The sequence below is a fragment of the Gordionus sp. m RMFG-2023 genome, chromosome 2 (genome assembly GCF_954871325.1).
Source record: "Gordionus sp. m RMFG-2023 chromosome 2, tfGorSpeb1-WG-v2, whole genome shotgun sequence".
Classification (NCBI taxonomy): Eukaryota; Metazoa; Nematomorpha; class Gordioida; order Chordodea; family Parachordodidae; genus Gordionus; species Gordionus sp. m RMFG-2023.
Window position 1 is genome coordinate 54204277 of NC_088776.1, and position 16151 is coordinate 54220427.

Consider the following 16151-nt stretch of genomic DNA (forward strand, 5'->3'; position numbering starts at 1 on the left):
ATATTGTCTATTATCCATAATTGGTTCTACGACGTAAAAGTAATTACTACCATCATTATTTCGGATCATAAAATGATCAAAGGGTACCTAATGATTAGTGACATATAGAGAAATAAAAATACAATGTGTACTGCTATAAGAAAATAGCCTAATCTACCCATCTTTAAAGATAATTTTAACAACTTAAAACTCCCTCTATGTCAAGGATGCGGTAACTACTAGGTTTTAGTATGATATTAATCAATTCATGCTAACTAATTGGAATTTAATTCTGGAAAAGTGTTAAAGTAACTTTATGTACATATTACTATCTACTTTTAAACACTATACAACAGTCAGAGGCTCTCCTCTTAAGAATGGATTTCCTCGATCACGGAATCTTGGATATTAGAACTAAAGGTAAAAAGTCATAATGATAAAGATTTATGAAAAACTGTACAAAGGCTCCTGAGGTCTGATAGAAGGAAGTATATTGTTGATAGAGCTAATGAGCGAGGTTGATATAAAATGCAATAGACTATATGATGTATATAAGAAACTAAAGATTTTCTGTAAATCTTCAAATTTCAAATGCCTACCCAAATTTAAAATTGGCAATAATATTATCCGTGACCCTGAAGAGCAAATAAAACTATGGATCACTATTCTACAATAATCAACTCCGAATGTCAGATACCATCTATGAGAAGTGAACAAATCTCCTTTAATTCAAATTTTACTACGTTAGAGATAAAGAAGGCTATAATACTCAAGTTAAGAAATAACAAAGCCGCTGGACCTGATTGTCTTAGAACTGAACATTTAAAAGTCTCTCCGGACTACATTTCAACTTTCTTACTATTGGTTTTTAATAAAATCTGGGTTTCAGGCGTCACCCGAAAGATTGGAATTTATCATTTATTTGTAATTTCCACAAAATTCTAAACTTGCCTTCGATGACCATAGAGCTATTTCAATCACTTCCATAGTATCAAAAGTGTTTATGGTATTTATAAAAAATCAAATACTAATTTCTATGAGACACTTGTTATCCAATAATATTTTTGCTTATAGACCTGGCAGAAATATTTTGCAGCCGATTTTAGCTTTAAATATTACCACGCAGAAAAGTTACAGATATAAACAACTTCTACTCTTTATCTTCGTAGATATCAGGAAGGCTTTTGATTGTATTAAACATGAATCTCTATGGAAAATCCTAATTTACAGTGGCGTGGAACCGAATATTATAAAAAAAATTCTTAGCAATAATTACGGCTCGTTATTGTCTACTTTTAAAATGAACAATATTCAATCTCCATCTTTTATGGTACATAAAGGCGTTAAGCAAGGATATGTTTTGACGCCAATACTATTTAATATAATTATGAATAAAATTATTGCAGATGCGCTGGGGACTTTCAATTTATCAAGTTTATCCTGTCAAGATAACCTCCACTTGAAGCATAGCATAATTTCCTATGATGATGACATACTATCACTAAATCCGGAAAAACATCAAGTAAGTAAAACTGTTATCATGCCTTCTCCATGGGCAGAGATAGATTCTAATCACATCACACCATAGAACTGTTAGGAAGGAGATTGGTTAATACCTTGTGATTTGATAATAAAGGTCACATAAAAAATGAAGTAGAAATAAGACTGAAACACGCAAAATCTGTTTTTACAAATATTTCAAACTATGGACGGCTAGAGAAATATCGGCGAAGGGTAGACTTCCGATGTTCAATTCAAAGATCATCCCCATTCTTCTGTACAGAAGTGATACATGGGATGTTAACAAAACACAAACTAAAAGCTTTAGGTTTTTGTTAACAGATGTCTGAAGCTAGTTAACGGCTATATATATCCCAGAATTATATCGACCGTTTGTTTATGGAGATTATCAAAACATACTCTTCTCGCATATTTTGAGAAATGCGGAAAATAACCTGGCTCATGAAGCCCTTAGTTGGCTTTTAATATATAAAAACAAAAGTTACTGTAACTATAAGACTTAGTTAAACAAAACTATATTGGACATTATAAATATGAATATAAGTCTAGCTCATTTTACTCACTTAAATAATAACAAAGGCTCCATTAATAAACTACTTAAAATTATTTCAACTCTTCTATTATTTCATTTTTAATTTTCGGAGTTTGCAACATTTCCTATCTACACTTAAACAAAACGTTTATACTCGCTTAGATGGTTATTCGATTTTATATTTCTATATGTGAGTCTTTATATATTATTTAAATATTATTTTAGAATATAAATTCCTTATTATTCATATCCAGCGTTATTCATATTCATCGCCCTAGTTTATATATTCTCGCAGCCAATCGTATGTTATGTATATTTGTCTATTTTTAAAGAGAGATTTTAAGGTGAGTTGTAAATTAGTAAATAGTAATGTGTCTTATGTTCTCTATCTTTAAAGATGTTGTCTCTATCTTTAAAGAAAGATTTCAAGATGAGATAATAATAAGTGATAGTAAGTACTGTATATATACGTGTATTTATTTTATTTTATATAATCATATTCATTTCTAGGTTTTCTCGCAACACTAATTAATATAGCCAATATTACCCTTCCATAATTGCTTTTTTTATTTAATCGGGCATGGGCTCTTTACCTCTCCTCTTACTTCCCATGGGGTTTATGTAAGAGACTTTGCCTCCTGCGCGCACAGGTAACTGTGGCCTGCCCAACAAACGTGGATGGTCCTCTTAATTATATTCCTTTTCCCAGTTTGACGGGCTTTTCATGAGAGAACCAAGCGTTGCTCTGTTATATATATATGATATATATGATGTTTAGGGCTTGTGCACTTAATATCACGTATCACGTAAGCTTTCGGAAATAAGAATCCTGAAAACATATACTAAACCTTGCTTAATTTTTATATTTTATTTTAATTTGTTTGGTAAAGATGATTTAAAGGAAAAAATGTAGAAAAAACAAGAAAAAAATTTGCTAAAATCGGCATAATAACCGAACGAAGATTATAGAAGTTCTAAATATCCGATCTGCGTTTATAGGTAGTTCCTTACTTATCAATTCTTCAATCAATTACGCCAACAACTACAAAAGGTTTTAGTGCATTATATTTTATTTAGTAAAACAAGGTTTCATATTTTTGAAAATAGTTTAAGGTTTTCCAAAGATGCATCTTTATTCTTGAAGCAATCTATACAGTTTATCATCGGAGTCATCAGACCATATACCATATCTTCACTAAATAGGTCTCCTTTTCTTTATGGGGATTAAATTCTTGGATAGATGTTTTATTTTTTTTATCAATATAATTTCTCAAAAAAGAAAAAGTTTCCATTCTTCATTTGGCCTTTAAGATAATGATGAAGATAATTCAAAATTAATGTTATGCTCAGTAGCATTACTCTTGAATAAAATTTAAGAGATCTAGACCAAATAAAAATAAATAACAACTGGAAGAATTGGAATAAAATATGCGTGTTTTAAAACGGTTTTATATTTCAGAATTTATTGAATATAAATATTACACCTAAACCTAAACATTAAATTAATAAAATAAAATGATTAAAATATAATAATAAAATTTAAAAGTAGCATTGTAAAAAATAACATATTACATATGCTTTGGGTAAGAAGAATGATGCCACTTTTGTGATGCGTTACAATACCGCACTAGTTCACTCATTTAGATATTAAAATATATGAATGACACAGTTTTTTGCCTTCAAATAAACATGAAATAAAGCGAACATAATAAAATTTAATGAAGTATTATGTGATTGTGATGTCGTGATATGATATTCTATTTCGAGTTTACAAGATGTTCGATTTTTACAGGGTGACAACAAGATCGGAGGGCACAAATTATTGGAAACACTCCCTAATCTTACCATCTTGGCAATCTCTTATCAAATGAACCAATTGAGAGTTGTCATTGGTTTTTGTTACAGGGTTTCTCATTGTACAACCTCATTCCTGCGTCAAATGTAAGCTGCTTGTAGATTCCAGGTAGACATGGCTTATCTACTTTCAGAAAAACCATGATAAAAAAACTCTGAAATAAATGAGTAAATAATAAACCTAAAGACAAATACAGCGAAACGTGTTTGTAAATAAGAGTCTCAATTATCCACAATCAGTGATGCCCCCTTTTTAAAAAAAAAAATTATGACACATATGTAGAAAATACTCAATTAGTGCTAAATATTATTTTATTCAGAATTATTACTACAAAAAATAGCCTATGTATAAAGAAAAAAATATTAAATCGCCAATGCGTTCAGGTAATTTAAGCGTTCTGCCCTTGATTGACATTTTTTGTATTCGTTCCATCCTTTCCCTGTCCATTTGTTTAATTTTTTATAAATCAAAGGGTAATTAGATTTCATTTTTTCCGTCATCTCTGGATCTTAAAAATATGATTCAAAATAAATATTTAAAACTAACGTCAACATTTAATTTTAACAAAATATATTGTGTTATAATTTTACCTTTGGAACTAATCTTGTTTCGTTCCGTAAGTTTAGGTAAATACAACCCACTTTCAGGGCATTTTCTGTCCTTCGGGATTTCGGCACCTGGGAAGAAAGAGATCATACAACGCTCGTCTTTAGAAACGCTACTGTTTTTTTGAGATTTGATATCCGATGGTCTAATTAAATAATTAGAATGACCACAACCCAATGATCCGTAAATGAATACCATATCTAGATCTAAGAAAGCTGATACCCTTTTGCCCAATTTGGCTAAGAGGCATTCATCGTTTACGATGTTTTCTCCGAAAAGCCTGCCAATAAGAGCAGGTTCTAAAACAATTTCTCCTATGATCAAGGCATTAGTGTCTTGCCCCGCGATATTAATTCCCATCATAGTTGTTTCGGTAATTAGATTGGAAGTCAAGTTTTTGCCCATTTCGTCACTCGATTTTTCAATGCCGAAGCTCCCATTAGGAGAATCAGTTTGATCGATTTGACCGATAGTGATAGGAGTAGAACCGGCTGCCAATAAAATTCTTTTGTGCATCGCCGAAGGCATACAAGTAACGATTTTTAAGGTTATGCTAATTTCGTTGAGCGTTGACAGATTATTCTCGCCTTTGAAGTAACCGACCTGAATTGGCAACATGAGCATTTGTTCGATTTCGAAATAAAAATTTTGCCTTTTCTTGGGAGCAGCTTTATTCCTGTCAGAATTATAGATCCACCCACCGTAACACGAGTACTCAAAGCATTTTGAAGTACCTTTTTCGTGTTGCTTTACAGTTACCTCTATTCTTATCTTCTCCAAATTTTTGCTCAAATTTTGGTAAAGTTCCACCAAATGATAAACCCGGCACTTTTTTAAATGTAGCGATATGTATCCTACGGGCTTTGTCATGATCCAAGAAGAATTTGACTCCTTGTTATATTCTGATTTAACATTATCATTAATAATAATTTTGCTCATAATTTATAGAGTTTAATTTTAACAATTTATTCTATTTTTTTTTGTTTTAAAAAAAAATTAAATTTATGAATTCGTATTTTTTGCAACAATTATAGATATCATTTTTTCATCTTTGATTACGATACTAAAGTTTTAAATTTAGAGTTAACTTTAGGAGAGCCAAAGATGTATTGATTGTCACAGTTTCTCCATAAGGGGATGTTGGATTACATTAAAAAAATTACTTAAAATAGTTCAATTTGAAAATATAATTTATTTTAGAAATTTTCTAAATAATTTTAAAAAATAGAAAGTTTTATTTTAATAACAAAAAAAAATTCATTCATCATACAAAAAAAAATGAGAATCAAAATGAAAAGTTTTGTCGGTATCATGAATATTTGTATCTTTTTCATATTTTCAGAAGTATCTACCAATTTTTAAAAAGTATTCGCATCTTCATTTTTATTATATAATTAATGATAAATTGTTAAAATTACAATTCGAATTTAAATCAAATTTGATTTCTTTGAATTGCCCGTTTTGTACTTTTTTACCTTGTCATAGCGCAGCCAAAATTTTCCTGAGGGAAATTTTTTTAGGGAAATTCTGGATTTTACACCCCCCCCCCCCATAATATTGAATCTTTTATTCTGCACTTAGAGTTAGTGTGAATTTTTTACATTTATTTTTATATAATTCGCCACGAATTCGCTAACTCTGAATGCAGGGTTAGGTACTCCCAATGACATATAATATTACCTAGACTGACGATGCATTCATAATAATGCATTGGAAAGCGTCGTTGAATGCAAATCAGCTGGACCCGCCACTTTGGTAATCCATATAGTAATTATTCTCATGTTAAAAACTACTATAAATTGATAACTTGCTTCCTTATTATCTCGATGATCAGGCAATTCCCTAATAATGTTTGCATAATTGGCCTTTCGTGTTTAAAATTTGTAATAATGATATGGGCAACCAAAATATCATCCTCAACTGTTTTTCATTGATGTGCACTTTTAATGAATGCATCGTCAGTCTAGATATTATTATATTGGAAATTTTTTCAAATATATCTAAATTTATCAATTTTATATTGAAATTTTTAAGTAAAACAAAAATATTTGAATTTATTTATTGAAACTAAACGACATATAACATATGTCTTTTATTTTGTGTAATTATAAAGATTAATTTCTATATTGGGATTTTACATCGCATAAATATTTTTACCCCCTCTCTATGACCTATTAAGAATTGGTGAGAAATAAAAATCAATATTCCTGCTCATTTGTCATTTCAACAACCTGTCCATTTGGAAGAGAGATAAAATCCCTTATCAAACCTACCCTCAAAAGAACTATTTAAAGAATTTTTTCGATCAAACAAAGATGATCATATGTACCAACGTTAAATAAAAATTCATGACAAATAACTGATAAGGAATGATAATTCATAAGTTTGAAATGATTAATCATTTATATTATATAATTGCCCTAACATTTGTATATTAGTCAAATAAAAACTTAACTATTAAAGAATGTAATAATAATCCTCTCTGACATTAATAAAGGTTTTGTTTTCATATATCAATAATAAAAAATAGAAATATGCAATATACTGACCCTCTAGGAGAAAGCCCAAGCCTTAGCCTCTATTTGGTTTCGGTGAAATTTGTAACCCAATTTTTAAATTAAAAAAAAAGAATTAATATAGTTCACAAAAACTTATATTTCAATGTCTGCAATGGGATAAATCCACTTGATTTTGAAACCCTTCGATTGATAATTTTATTATAATCAGTTTTTAACTTAATAAACATAAAATATGCAATATTGTGAAATAAAGGATTGGTTTTTAATCAATATAAAGCAAGCTGTTCGTTTCGCCTGAAAAATATTTCAAATTCACCTACCCACCCATCGGTCCATTATTTTAAAAATATTTTTAACCCGCCAGCGCATAGTATGGATGAGTGCGGGACTAACACCCCTTCCTTCTTTCCGTTGCAGACTTCTAACTTAACTACACCCATCATATTTAATGTTATAGAAAATATTTATTCTGGGATTATACTTGTGTCGAATCTTTAACTTTGGGCAAAAACCAATCTTTATTATTTTCTTTTTTAGCCCAATAGTAGATACAAGAAATGGCCATTCTTCGCCCAAATATTTTAAAACTATTAAAATCTCCCTAAGCCACAAAAGTAAAAACTTTGCAAACATGGCTAGACTGGAAATTTTTTTTTCATGGTTTCTCTTTATAAAAATAATTAAATATTGTAGTATTGTTAAAAGGTTCGATTTGAGACGATTTTTAAAAACAGCCAAATCAATATTTATCCAAAAAATTTTAAGGCAAACCTAATGATTTTGCTTATAGGTGGAACAAAGATTTGGACATTTATTAGCGAAATCTCAAGTATTAGGTATTATTTTTCTGGCTAAAATAGAGAGTTAGATGTTTTTAAAAATCGGCGTAAATTAAGCCATTTAACAACACTAAGACCATTGTATAATTTTTATTTTTATAGTTTATTATATTTAAATTTTTTCTTAAAATACATTCCAAGATTTATAAGTATTAAATTAAATTATTATTAAAAAAACATAGAAAATATAAATATACAAAAGCTTAGCATTTTGATTAAAATATATAAGTATACGCCAAAATATAATATTATGGTTTAAAATGTAAATAAAGCTCTGAACACAATATAAATAGCTCAAGGCTATATCGTCTCCACCCTCCCCCCCCCCTCGACTTTTTTAAAATATAAGATATTGCCTGTTAATTTTTAAAGAAAATTAATAAGAAATTTTTATTTTATATATATTTATATAGCTAGTCGAGTAATTAAACACAGTTAATAAAAAAAAAAAAATTGGCATTAAACATGTAAAGAAGTTGAATTTTAGATATTTTTTAAAAATTATATCTGTATTTTTAATTTTACCTTTTTAAAGTAAATAAACACATTTTTTTTAGGGTGGTTATATATAAAAAAAAATTGGCTTTAACAAGTCAAAATTGATTTTATATTTAACTATAAAATTTAAATTATCTGTAAGTAATTGGTAAAGGAATACCAATCGAATAGTGCATTATTCGTATTCGATTTATTTAGCGAATAATAATTTACTAATTTTTATTGGATTCGAATTATAATTCGATTTTTCAAATATTATTATAAAATAACACATACGAAAATGTATTTGTGAGAATCTTTTGTTGGGCATCTAATTTGAAAACATAAAATTCTAGTTCTTAACGAAATTAATATGCATATTAATTTTATGTTATATAAGGCTAATTTATGCCCACTCATTAACAGTTCGCCCGAATTCTCGGCGATGACGCCACGAAATTCGCGCTAAGTGAATGCAAGGTTATTGTTTCTTTTTTAAAAAAGACAAGAGTTTTTTTTAACAGAAAATTAGTTCCAACTAAGAGAAATGACAACTAATTCTATTTACTCGTTATTCGAATCAAAGAACTTTTTAAACTACGAACAAACCAAATAATTTACTAATCGTATTCGTTATTATTCGAACTATTTGGAATGAATATTCGATTCGTTTAAAAAACCTTTAACTGTTGAGTGGGTGGTTATGAACGAAGAGCTGGTGAATGAATTTGAAATCTTCAAAATAAAAATAGTATTTTGAAAGAGATTTAAAGTAGATTTCTCCCAATTATGTTTTGTTTTTCCTCTATTATTTAAAATATTCTTTTCCAATTTACTAGAGATAATTTATTTAATTAATCTTAATTTATTTTATTAATGCATTTAATAAATTTGTAACTTGAAATTACGTTTACTTTTGCTAAAATAACTCTTTTTTCGTATTAAGATTATTACTAATGTTCGTTCGTGAACGAAGTTCGTTGTTTTGAAAAAAATAATCCATTTATTTTTGACGAACGTCAAATAGTAATATACAAAAATATCTAAATATAATTACTAATTTATCAGTCATAATCATCTTTAAAAAAGTTAAAATATCAAAAGGTTCAACTCAGTTCGCAAACATTTTTAGAGATTAGAGTGACTAATTTGTTTAATGGTTCAGGTTTGATTTATCAATTAATAACTGGTTAATATTGGTTTGGGTTAAACTACGGCTGAAGGTAATATAAGAAATATTTCTTATTTTAAGATATTTATAAATAAAATATTTGATATATATATTAAAGTATTTGAAACTCAATATTATTTAAGTTACGTCTCTATGACTGATACATAGTAAAAAGAATTAATTATTATTTTTAAAGTAATGTGGGTACACAAATTGTTTACCTGATTATACATATTTTGTCTTGCATAAAATACGAATGACAGGAAGAAAGATCCAGACCTTTAATTTTGAAAATTTATTTAAATACTTAAAATATGGTTAATTTTTAAAATTCTCACTTTTTTAAGCATTTAAATTTTTCTGAAATTGGGGTAATTTTATCTGATGCTTTTACAATTAATGTTTTTTGTCCAGGATATCCATGGTTTTCCAAAAACATCTCACTTTATCATTCTTGAAACTTTTATTAATTATCTTAAAATGGCAGAAAATTTTATAACTTTAATTGCTGATTCTAATTTGTTATCAATTTATTAAAATTGAATATAAATTAGAAAATAAATATGAAAAAAGGGTCATTTTTAAATAGTTGGAATTTTATTTTGCTCGATTGCTCTAAGCTGGGCATGACTAAAATACGCCCTAGAAAACTACGCGCTCCCTACCAAAATAATCGTGTTTAGCTTTATAAGATGATTTAGAAAATATATATTTTACATGACTAAAATACGTGCTCCTACTCGCCCCCATAAGCGATCTCAATAAATATGCAATATTTATAAAAAAATGAAGGCAGAATCATATATGGCTCATTAAAGAATTGAGAAAATGTTAATATTAAATTTTTTTACAACTTAGTGGGCTTTTGAGAAAACATATTTTTTTTACTAAATTATGTGCTCTTACACGTTCTCGGTAAATATACGCTATTTATGCAGAATCATGATTGAAATTTTTTTAATGTGTTTTCTTTGAGAAAATTAAGATAAAAATTGTTAAGATTTAGCAAAAAATATTATAAACTTCCTCAAAATTTTCAGTTGTGTATTATCTTTTTTAAAACTTAGTACATATATAAATAGGGTTCGGATGGATTTATAGCATGATTGGAAAAAATTAAGTCAAAAATAAAAAAAGTTTCAATAATTAAAAAATTTTTTAAAAAAATGAATACATCTGAATCCCTCAAAGAACTAAACATGATGCTGCTTCTATTATTTTTAAAAATGCGTATATTTACCTAGAGCCTGTAATTTAGTCAAAAAATGTTTTTACAAAAGACCACTATTATAAAAAATTTATAAACTAAATATTAAAATTTTCTAAAGCCTTTTAATGAGCTAAATATGATTCTGTATTTTTTTTAAAAAGCATATATCTACCGAGAGCACATTGTTTAGTAAAAAAAGATGTGCTTTTAAGTTATATAAAAATTAATATTAACATTTTCTGAATTCTTATGAGCTATATATAATTCTGCATATTTATTGAGAGTGCATATTTTAGTCATGTAAAAAAAACTATTTTTTTAAATATAATTATTACCAATTTTTTTAAATTTAAAAAATATTTTCTAAATGCCAAACATGATTTTAAATATTATTTATTTAACGTTTTTTTGATAGGGAGCATGTATTTTAGTCATAAGGTGGCTTTTGCAAAATGTATTTTTCTACTCTATCCACTCTGATGACAAACATATTTTTAAAAAGAAAAATAGTATTAAATAATATTATACATTCAAAATTAATTAGGTTTATTATTTGAATAAATTCATTTTTGTAAATTTAATAGAGCTAGGATCAAAATAATAACATCACATGATTTTAATTATGCAAGAAAAATTTGAATCAATATAATATAATAAAACTAAAGAATATAAAGTAAAGGTAATTATAATTTATGTGTTGAACAAATGCATGATTATATACATAATCATATGCAACCTTTTCATTAGGATTACCAGCTTTACCATCAAAATTTAATTTAAAGCATGGTTTTTTGGATAAATGAGGAATGTATTTGAATGAATAATTCCATATGTTTTCACAAAATCCCTGAGAATTTTTAAAAATATCTGCAATTCTTTGGCAATTATTCACTAAACCATTAGCACTTGAACAATAATTGGTTCCATTTATCCAATTGAAGCCTTGATACCAATTATCACTACAAGTATATTCTTCTTTACAATCTTCCCACCAATTTTCACAATCTTCAGCACAAAGTGGTACATCAAAAAACTTTTCAGATGCAAATTTTTTACCCTCTATTTTTTTAATCCAAGGTCCAATATTGGGAGAACATTCAAAAAAGCAAGCATCTCTAATAAAATGTCTATGACATTTTTCAGAAATATTTTTTGTTTGATTGCAATGATTAACGTTAAATCCATACCAGGGAACTTTTTCATTAATTAATTTAGTAGTATTTTTCAGACAACAATTTCTGGATGACCATCTTTTGCATTCTCCCACAAGGCCTTCAGTGGAAGGCTCTGAGCTTGGAATATTTTTATGGTTTTTACCACTTAAACAAATATTAAGCAAGGCATTATTAACATGTTTTTTTGAATAAATACTAAGGAATAAGGTAGTTATAAAAATTAATGAATAAATCAAATAATTACAGGAAAATGGCATAATTGATTTAAAGGAAGATTGGCAATTACTCCATTGGAATTGAATTTTAAATTTATGAATGAAGGAATAAAAATATTGTACAATTTAATATCTAAGTAGTGCTAGTTACTACAGATATTCATAATATATTAAGCCAAGTTGAAAAGCTAGTCATGTTGTAGAGTTTAAACTAAAGACTCTAGTACAGTTATGAATATTCTTAAAAATTGGTTCTAAAAGATCATTTTAAAAAGTTTCAGTAAGCGATCAAATTTTAACAACAAATAGAAATTTTGAAATATTTGCTACAACACAAATTATTTATACTTCTGCTAAATTTTAAAATAAGTTCTATTTTTTCTGTTCTGGTTTTAATATAAAAAAGGGTTCCTAGTTTTCTTATAATTTTCTCAGTTCTGAGGTTTTCAGGCTTTGTTCCGATTCTGACTGTAATATTCATTTTTTAATAACTACAATCTTACTAAAATTAGGATGATAAGTATTTACGGATCTGCGTGATAAGTTTATTCACCGAAGTCTCTGGATATCAATATTTGTTTTACTAAATATAACCTAGAGAAAGGATTGATTATGTTAAGGTTCGAACTCAGATCTGCTTATTGTAGTAAATATTACAAATAAGCACTATTATAAGATTCATACATTTATTTTCCAAAGATAAATTGCCTTTGTCTTTAAATATCACTTTATTATAAAAACAATATAATTAAAATTCAGGTGAGCGTTTAACAAATATTAACATTTATTTCAAGGATTTGGCAACATGGTGTTATTATCAGCTTCAAATCTGTTTCAATAACTTAATATTACCTAACTTTGTAGGCTTCGCTAAATTTACATCCTAATGCAAATCGATTTATTAAATATATTAAAGTAATGCTAAGAGGAAACGATAGGAGAGAAGGTAAATTCATTAGTATATTTTTGAACCAGAAGAACTCCTAAATTTTTTAGAAACCGGCAGGTCTAACGATTGAAAATGAATTTTACGCATCAAAATCCGGATAGCCCCCTATGTATTAGAGCGATTCATATAAAATTAATGAATTAAATTTTTATAATTATTAATATTATAATACATAATTCCATGAAAACCTTTAAAATTATTAATGTTGAAATTCATTTGAAGTGATTAAATAAAGTATCCTTAAAAATTAATGTAAAAATATAGCATAATTAATGCAATATTATGTTTAAAAATTAAATACCACTATGTATCTTATTAACTACTAAATATAAAATGATGTTATATATCAACTAAAATTATAATATCAAATATCTTTATTGATATAATATTATTAGTAATGCATTTACAATAATGTATCCAATATATTTTATCTATATAAAAGATATCGACGACACTTATAAATTTAAAGTATCGTCGTCTTGCCTCTATATATCCTCTATATATTATATATATCAAAATTCTCGATATTATTAGCTTATTAGCTTAAATGAAAAGTTCATCCAAATTATTTAAAATTTTATCTCATACCTTATATTTTACTTTATAGTTATTATTTTCTATTTTAATATAAAAATTATATAAAATATATTTAATTTTAGATCATTTGTGCTTATTCAGCACTGATAATTATGTTTTTACTTATAGCAAGAATATCTAGATAAAAATTCTTAAAAATTTTATTGTTAATCAAATATAAGAATATTTAGTATTATAAATATATATAATTTTTAATAGTATAGTTAATAAGTCTAATTAAAATATTAGAGTGGATATCGTAGATCAAATAACTAGGAATCATGTTTTGATTTAATCAATTCATTTAAATTTAAAATCTTTTATATATAATATTCCGCGTGAATTAAAATATGAATTACATATTATACTGCTCATTATCAGCAATTCATCGTTTTGTATGAAATTAAAGAATAATCATTTTAAAGTAATCATCTTAAATCAGTCGCTCGCAGTGTTAATAAATAAATATATCAAATTATTAAGTCAAACAATAATAAAAATCAGTCCTAAAGTAGTTATTTTACAGCTAAAATAAGATTTATTTTATATTATTATTTTTTTAAAAAACGTGACATATCAACACTAATAATTAATAGATATGTAATATTATTCACTATAAATATAAATAATTAATATTAAGACAATTAATATACTTTTCAGTGGCTAATTTTATATTTTAACTAAAATATTTTATAGGATGGGTGAAACTTAGTCTACGTGATAAATTAATTAGAATGTTATTATTAATATTAATTAGATTAGAGATCTGCAAAAGTGAGCCTAATCTAGATCAAGCCCAAAACTGTTTAACGCTGGATCTAATTTTTTTTTAAAAAAACAGGTTTAATCTCGGCCAAATCGAGACCGGGTTTAAATTTTGAAATATTACGATTCAATTTTGCGAATTAAAATCAATATATTATAAGATTACTGTAAATAAGTTGCCAATCTATTTATTTATTTTTAAAATATTAATTCTAAAAATTTTATTAGTTTGTAGGAAACTAAGATCCATATATCTTTTGCATATAATAATACAATATCTAATATATATTATATGATGGGGTGTCACCTATAGAAATACCTTTTACTATAATCATTTCGCCTAAAAATATCCAAAATATAATTTGAGTATTTGCTAATAAATTTTAATTTTTAAGCACTTTTAGGTGAAGCGGCATTTTACCAATTTGATTCTTGGTCAATTAATATCAAATTTTCTAATCTACTATTACTTGCTCATTTATTATTTATTATGATATATATTATTAAATTAGGTTTTTTATCACTTTGGGCCAAACGTCATGTAGCTAATTTGCTTGTATTTTCTAATTTATAATTACATTTGCTCCTTTATTACATAATTTGAATATTTCCTAATAAATTTGGTCTTTAGGCTCTATTAGGTGAATCATAATTTTGCTAATCTGCTAGTAATATTACTTATTAACTATCGAATTTTTCTAATTTATTATTACATTTACTATTTTGGGTATTTGCTATTCAATTTCCACTTTTTAACCTTATACATTTAGGGCAAAATGAGCACGGTAGACTCTATTATATTTATATATAAAAAAAAACAATAAAAATAAATTAAATTCTGGCGGCCGGGCCGCGATAAATAATTTTTATTTTGGACGACCTTTTCAGGACAAATGAAAATAAAAATTCGTCCGCTATAAGACAGGACAAATTTTTTTTTTAATTTTAAGCCGGACTTGAAAAATTAGGTCCATGCAGATTCTTTAATTCATCTATCTTTGAATCTGCAAAAGAATAGTGTACGAAAATAATTTTTATGAATGAAGCGTTTAATTTAGTAAATAATGCCAACAATTTTCTAAATTACCCCCAAAATGGAATGTATTATTTTTCGGAAAATTTTTAAGCCTAAGGATAAAATTATCCGTAGTTTTTGGAAATCGACTATAGCCGCGATATTTTAAAATTATAAAATGGCCCCCAAAGTATTTTAAGCGGTTAATCTAAAGAAATTTCAAGCCATTTATATCGTGTGATTTTTATTCTACGATTTCGAAATCTTACTTGGTCACGTTACACCTTGGCCAAACCACTTTTTAACATTTTTAACCGAAACCGGTTTTATACAAGGATCTGTCCACATCCGGTGTTAAATTTTTATTCCAGTTTATGGAATTTTCGAATTTCGAAATAAATTCTTCAAATTGTACGGCCTTTTGGCAGGTGAGTATATAGGATTTATTTGATCCCCTTTTTAATTCATAGTGATTACTTTATTACACTTTACAAGATCAGTATCCTTATATTCTTTATTAGTTCTTCCAAATTAAGGATTTATTTTTTTTTTGCATTTTATATAATTTTTTAAATTAGTTTCATATTTTGGAAACGTTTTTTTTGCGTTTTCACATATTGTTCTTTTTTTTATTATAGAAAAGAAAATCCATTGGATATAATTTGTTTTTATCTCGAGAAATTATTTAGCGATACCAAATTTTTCAAAATAAAGATCTTTTCTAAATTAGTTTTTTTTAAACGACAT

The 16151-nt window shown here is 26.7% G+C and overlaps 2 protein-coding genes across 2 annotated transcripts; both read right to left on the reverse strand.

Moving 5' to 3' along the window:
• Positions 1-4242: 4242 nt before the first annotated feature.
• Positions 4243-12193, reverse strand: LOC135923840 (uncharacterized). The gene is made up of 3 exons (XM_065458814.1): positions 12129-12193; positions 4478-5395; positions 4243-4395 (listed from the first exon to the last, which is right to left on the reverse strand). Exons 2-3 carry the CDS (start codon positions 5361-5363, stop codon positions 4250-4252), a joined length of 1032 nt encoding a protein of 343 aa, XP_065314886.1. The 5' UTR covers positions 5364-5395; positions 12129-12193; the 3' UTR covers positions 4243-4249.
• LOC135923841 (folate receptor gamma-like) lies at positions 11301-12207 on the reverse strand. The gene has a single exon (XM_065458815.1). The coding sequence runs from the start codon at positions 12139-12141 to the stop codon at positions 11350-11352; it is 792 nt and encodes a 263-aa protein (XP_065314887.1). The 5' UTR covers positions 12142-12207; the 3' UTR covers positions 11301-11349.
• Positions 12208-16151: the final 3944 nt, after the last annotated feature.

Coding starts and splice junctions, on each gene's coding strand:
- LOC135923840 (XM_065458814.1), bottom strand. CDS start 5,363: ATGACAAAGCCCGTAGGATACATATCGCTACATTTAAAAAAGTGCCGG. Junction 4,396..4,477: donor AAACAAGATTAGTTCCAAAG/GTAAAATTATAA, acceptor CATATTTTTAAG/ATCCAGAGATGACGGAAAAA.
- LOC135923841 (XM_065458815.1), bottom strand. CDS start 12,141: ATGCCATTTTCCTGTAATTATTTGATTTATTCATTAATTTTTATAACT.